This window comes from Mycetomoellerius zeteki, unplaced genomic scaffold, assembly GCF_001594055.1.
Source record: "Mycetomoellerius zeteki isolate Tzet28-1 unplaced genomic scaffold, Tzet1.0 scaffold564, whole genome shotgun sequence".
Lineage (NCBI taxonomy): Eukaryota > Metazoa > Arthropoda > Insecta > Hymenoptera > Formicidae > Mycetomoellerius > Mycetomoellerius zeteki.
This window is the reverse complement of record NW_017257571.1, coordinates 217164-223655: the sequence shown is the minus strand read 5'-3', so window position 1 is coordinate 223655 and position 6492 is coordinate 217164. Positions and strand designations below refer to the sequence as shown.

At 31.8% G+C, this 6492-nt stretch overlaps 1 protein-coding gene across 2 annotated transcripts in view; it reads left to right on the top strand.

Annotated features, from left to right (window-relative positions):
* Positions 1-5077, top strand: part of LOC108727917 (Clock interacting protein circadian) — a 15137-nt gene extending 10060 nt beyond the window's left edge. Inside the window, exons 2-3 of one of the 2 annotated variants that reach the window (XM_018456219.1) lie at positions 2109-2422; positions 4517-5077. In XM_018456219.1, the coding sequence (XP_018311721.1) occupies positions 2125-2422; positions 4517-4842 (624 nt within the window). In that variant the 5' untranslated portion in view covers positions 2109-2124 and the 3' untranslated portion in view covers positions 4843-5077. Of the gene's footprint in view, positions 1-2088; positions 2423-4516 lie in introns of those variants that run through there. The other variant, XM_018456218.1, reaches the window with a different exon arrangement.
* The last annotated feature ends 1415 nt before the right edge of the window (positions 5078-6492 follow it).

Sequence of the window (6492 nt, the reverse complement as noted above, 5' to 3'; positions counted from 1 at the left end):
TATGTATAATATAAGATATATGTATATATAGGTTTCAAATATTACATATATAATTTCATGTATATATATATAATTAAATATGTTTATTACATTTTATATATATTTGAAAAATATATATAATATATTATTTGTAATAATAAAAAGACAATTATAAGTATTTGTATAATATATAATTTTATAAACACGTAAAAAACGTAACAAATGAAAAAAATCCGGGGAAAAAATGTTATGTATATGGACATATTTTATATATAATTATATATACAATTGTATACAAAATATGTCAATTTTTTATATAATTCTATATAATTATACATGAAACATTTTTTCCCTCGGGAATATATACACATACATATATAAACGTGATAATAAATAAGCACGTATGTAACGAATACAAAATTACGCGAAGGGATTGTAAAAATTAACACGAAAATCTGCAGCGACATGAATAATTGAGAGTGAAATGCAGACGAGCTTGTGCTGCGCGATGCAGATGCTCTTTACCTACTCTTTCCACGCACCTATGTGTCAAGGACTCCTTGTATTTATTTATCACATGTCATATACGGTCGCAGTTGTCCGCGCGCGCGCGCGCGCCCACGTCACGCCTCGCACGTGGTGCATTCGAGGTCAAAACAATCTCAAATATATACGCGTCGCGCCTGCACGAGTGGGAATAGTGAGGCTTTGGCATTATTTCGGTGCAGGCACGTGCAGTGACGTTGGCGGTAATCAGGTCATCGCCTGCATCGATCGCGTCGGGGGGAAGGGGAGCGGCGGGGAGGGGGTGGAGGCTGCTGCACGCGTGGGGGCGGGGGCAACGGAAGGATACCCCACGTGCAGGACACATAGGTCGTCATCAAAACACCGGATGTTATTTCGAAGTCAATAGCGAGAGATTATTAAGAGGCATGTCAGCTCGCTAATCACGCCATTCGATGCGTGCTTTGCGGAAGTTATAACAACAATGACAGATCCCTTATTGTCAACTTTTACGATCGTACTTTCAGAAATGACCTCGATAATCGTCCGTAATCAACGCAATACATATTCATGCATGACTCTCTATAAATTGACAAGTCTTCGGTCAACAACTTGAAGATGTATATTTTGAACATTTTTATATTGTTGGGTATGCACTAGGTACGCATGAATAAAATTAAGATAATTGTGCCAATAAATATGTTTTACTCATTTCACAAATATGTGATGTTTTTACTGCATGTATTTATAAGGTACGATAGCCATGTTGTTGTTCATATTTTATAAAGTTGAATTGTAGAAAAAACTTTATTAAACTGTGTTACATTTTTATAATTATTTTGTACAATAAGAGTTTAGAAAAATTACTTTTATTAGTTCTATCTAAAAAACAGATGAATTTTTTTTAAAGCAAGAGAAAGAAAAAAATACAATATATGAAATAATGCGATATAGCGATATTACCTCTTTCTCAATGTAGATTTATTCTAAAACGTACTTGGTCGTTGAGAACAGAAAAAAAAGAGAGAATTCCGAATATATTTGGAATAAATGTCTAAGTGACGAGAGAGCAAATATATTCATATAATTCATGCAATTCTATGTAACGATCAAACAGGTTCTAAAAGATATTTGCACATCGAGAAATTAATTACAGTCATACTATATTTAATAATATATTTTATGTGAAAAATAATATACGTTTCATTTTATTACGAAATTTGTTGAAAAAATTTTATTGCCCTTTTTTAATCGCAAATTTTTTGCTTTTAGTAAGAAATGACAATTAAGAAATACTAGGACGTCCCATTTTTTTGCTATATGTAAATATATCATTCCGATTGTATAAATGAATACTAAAACAACGCTTACATTATATTCGCCGAAGTTTTAAATCATCTTTACGTTACGGACGAACTGTTACTCTTGCTTTTATTAAACGATACTAGTATCGTTTTACGATATGTCTTTACTGCTGTCTTTATTGCAGTCTTTACTACGAGATGTCTACTGTGGTAGTAAATATCGTAAAACGATATTTACTGCTGTGGTAAAGACATCGCACTTGTGAAACGAACAAAACATGTTATTCGTAGGAAACCGGTAATGCAGAATTCATGTTTCAGAATTTGCGCACCGAGAATGGCGCCGACTGTTTGCATAGCTGAGTTCCCGATGGCCACGGGAACCACTGTTAGCTCGCGCGTCCGCTACCGACGAGAATCTCAAAGCGGCATGAAACGGCGGAGATTCGCGTTGGAAGAGATGCTGCGAACCGGGACGATCGTTGAGACGCTCCTACCGCCTTATGAGAATTGTGAATTGCGAAGACTCGACTGTCTGGACACGATATCAGACTGTTCTGTCGTGGACAGAAGCGCGGGGTACGCGACAAACGTTGATGAGGATTACAAGAGACTCGTCGCGGAAAGAAGAAGAGGTAAAAAAATTGCTAAAAACTCGAAATTGCGAGATGTTATATACATATCTTATCTCTCGACTACTTTAGACGGTTATTTTAAAATTTTCTCGAATCCTCGTGATCTGACCACGAAACAACTCTTGCTAAATATATTTTTAGGCCCAGTTTCACAAATTAGCTCACGGTTAATTCTTAACTGAGGTTCAACTTTCTCATCTCTTTCCAATTCTAAAATTAGAAAGAGGTAATGAATAAATTAAATTTCGGTTAAGAATTAACCGTGAGTTGTGAAACTAGGCCTTAACGCTGTGTTACATTACGCATTGGAGACTGTGGATTGCGAATTGAGGATTAGAATTCAATTCAAGAACAAAATGGATTAAAATTAAAATTATCTAATTGGTTGAATTCTAATCTTTAATTTGTAATCCTCAATCTCTAATGATGAGCGTAATGTGACACGAATCACCGAATCGAGCGATTTCCGCTATGGAGTAATTTTTCACGTCGGATCGCGCGTGGCAAGTATTCTCGTAAATTAGCTCGGAACTGAAAGAGCAAAACTGAAAGAACATAATATAGTTAACAAATACACATTTTAAGAGGAAGGGTACACTTGAAAATGACCAACGTATCAATTTTTTAATTTTGTTAAAGTAGATTGTTTTTTCGCACATGTATCTATTTTGAGCTTTTATAGGTATATATTTTATTTTAAGCTATAAAAGAAAGAGAGATTTTATGGATGTCTAAAGCGTAAAACAAGATAATATATTGCTTTTGCTGTCAAAAGCAGACGATGAAGAGAAATAACTTAACTTAATAAATTTATTTGATTTTTTAATTTAATTTGCGGTTTGATAGGTTTTATTTGTAATCTTGACTTAAAATAGATAAAGAGAAAGAAGAAAAAGAAATGATTACAAAGGATTCAATAAGATTATGACTAAGTAGATATTAAGTAAGTATGGTAAAAATATTAAATAATTAGGTATTTCTATAAATTATTTTATTTATGTTGCAATAATTGATAGGTTTAACTTCAGACCTCTGCTGCGTCATAACGTACAAACTTTATTTTAATTGCCTGATAGCCAGGGAATGGGAGTACTGTGTTACTTGTAATGCCAATTTTTACCTTTACTTTACGTTATAATAAGTCAAAGTAATGACATTGCAAATTTTTTATTATAATAAGTCCCGAAATGCAATAAGTGTAGAATTAATCAATTACGCTCAAATGTAAAAAGAATATTCGACTATGATTAATCAATTTCTTAAGGCTTACTACATCTATTCTAATTTGGGACTAATGTTAACGCCAGGGTTTTGGAAAAATTATTTTTGAAGCACCCTTCCCCCCTATTACGCGTTATTTATCGAAAAAAATAACTCGTTACTTGTAATGCGTTACTTTTTATTCGTAAATACTTTTTTTAATACATAACGCGTAATGGTGATTTAGTTACTTTTCAAAAGTGATTTTCCCAACTTTAGCGTTTAGTTAGTTATCGTTACCGTCATAAAAAATTTCAATTATCAAATTATTGTTATAAAACATAACAGTAGAAGTAATGACGTTATATATTTCCTACTCCTACTGATGGTATCAAATCTTTAAAGCGTTCCCTTATCAATTTTTTTTTATCTGCGTATGTACTTTTTCCCAATGAAGTATTAAACAAATTTTTTATATAATAAATTTTTATAACTTTTTAAAAAATTAATCTAATTTTAATAATCTTTTTTTTTTAAATTAATCCAAATTTGATGTTTTTAAATTTCATCAGGAATAAATGCACTATGATCCATCAGTTTTTAATTATAAAAAAATTATATTAAAATTTTTAGAAAAAAATAATAATAAGAAAATACATTAATATTTGTATATATTAATTCACTGAAAAAAAAAAAACTAATGTAGAGATAAATAGTTATACTCTATGATTTCGTATTTGCACCTTCCTAAAGCAAAGCTTGCAGTAGAGGTTCCTTCCGCGAAATGATCTTCGTACAATCCTCATAAATCTCTCGCATTTGCTCTAGGGATTTATCTCATTTCGCACGTTATTCCCGACGCGGTTCTGATACTATTCTCAATCTTTCTCGCAGATCTCTTGAGCATTGTCGTGCGTACAATAATACTCGTACGGCGCAACCGTATCCTTCACGGGCGTTTGAATGCGTTGCGAGCGGAAACACGAAGGTTTCTCCGTTCTGTATTAAATAATCCAGAAAATCAACAACGAAGGTCGCAAGTGCCGTCACATTTGGAGGATTCATCATCTACAGAAAAAATTGTCTCGACGTTATCGCCTCTACTTCCTGCCGATCCAACAAAAAATTCGTTTCAAATCACCAGTCGCGGTAATTGTAACCACACCAATGACGAATCAAGTTCGTCTGATAAATCCGAAGCGAGCAGGAGTGACTGTTGATTTTTCAATACCTGGAAATTATTGATAACTTCTTAACTGGCATGTAAATAGGCGGTGAGTCATTCAAGCGTCCACACCTATTTTATGTAGACGAAAAAGTTTAACTTTAAATATATTTTAATATACCTCTCTTCGGGAGAAGACATAGATTCTTCTCCTCTTCTACGTAATATATAAAAATAATATATAAAAAACTGACTAATTGTATTGTATTTCTGATAACGTTACTCTGCAAAGCCCCAAGTGTCTAAGACTCAAGTATCATTAAATTTCATATATGAATACTCCAGAATTAACGGAAAATGAACTTGCAACATTTTCTTAGAAATGAGCATTATTCATTTCCGAATTATAAATTTGAAAATTAAGAACTTCTCTCGAAAATTAAGCTTAAAAGCTTTAAAAAATTAAGTTTTGATGGGATTTGCAATAATTAATAAATAATTATATTTGTCGCGTTAGTCAAGTAAATTTAACGGAATTTTGATTTGAGATATTCGATTATGAAGATGTCGAATTCAGTAAATACAAAGTAACAGTATATAACATTACATGAATGTTATAATTTTCTACTCAACAATGTTACGTGCAAAAAATGTGTATTAGATATTATACTTACATTGTTAAGTATAATATCTAATTACAGTAATATTGATGTAATGTTATATTGTTATTTTGCGGAGAATATTAGAATGTGAGGAATTGAGAACGATGACATTCCTCGACATAAAGAAAAAATGATTTTCTGTTACTTCCAATTTTATGAAGAAAGCAATGCTATAAGTATATCCAGTTTTTATCTATTCTGATACTCTCTCTTTCTCTCTCGCTCTCTCTCTGCCTTCATATTCACAATATGCTATTTAGAACATTGCAAGACCTTTCTAAACAAATAGATTGCTTGTTTAACAAGTTCGATTCAAAACTTTAGATTAAAAAAGCAATTTTTCGCTGTGCGCAGCAATTATGTGAAATACATTTTCGATTATATGGAACATAAAGAAGATTCCAAAGTAATCGCTTATTCTATATAAGTATTCTGAGATCTAAGGAAGAGAAAACTATTCTTGGACGTAAATATATATATAGGATGATAGGATTCGACTTTTTCTAACACAGAAGTTAAACTTTTGCTGTTTGAGATATCGAAACAAATAAAATTATTATTCTTGAATGATTTCGAAAAACTAGGCGGATGGCAGCGATTAAAAGAAATTAATTACTGTGTTAAGTGTCAAATTTGGCCACTACAAGTAATCTTTGATTAAACGTCGGATATTATTAAATGTTTAGATGGCATAAATATTAAAAAAAGTGTTAGTATAATCGCTTCGAATAATGTAATACGGAAAGAACGCCATAATTAATCTAGTTTATCAGGACCTCGGTAATTAAGCTACCCTTATATAATCTTTTATTAGTAATCGCACTCAATCATTAAAAGATGTTATAAAATCAATCTGTATCTGATGACGAAGTAAAAAAATGAATAATATTATAATATGATACGCAATTCAGAAATGTAAATTTAGAAATTAAACATAAAAAATTTTGGATAATTAAAATACGTTGGATGTACGTTTATTTGTGCATTGACTTCTAATAATTTCCGTTCATCAGAATACAATAGAAAAGTTGCGGAATGTTACA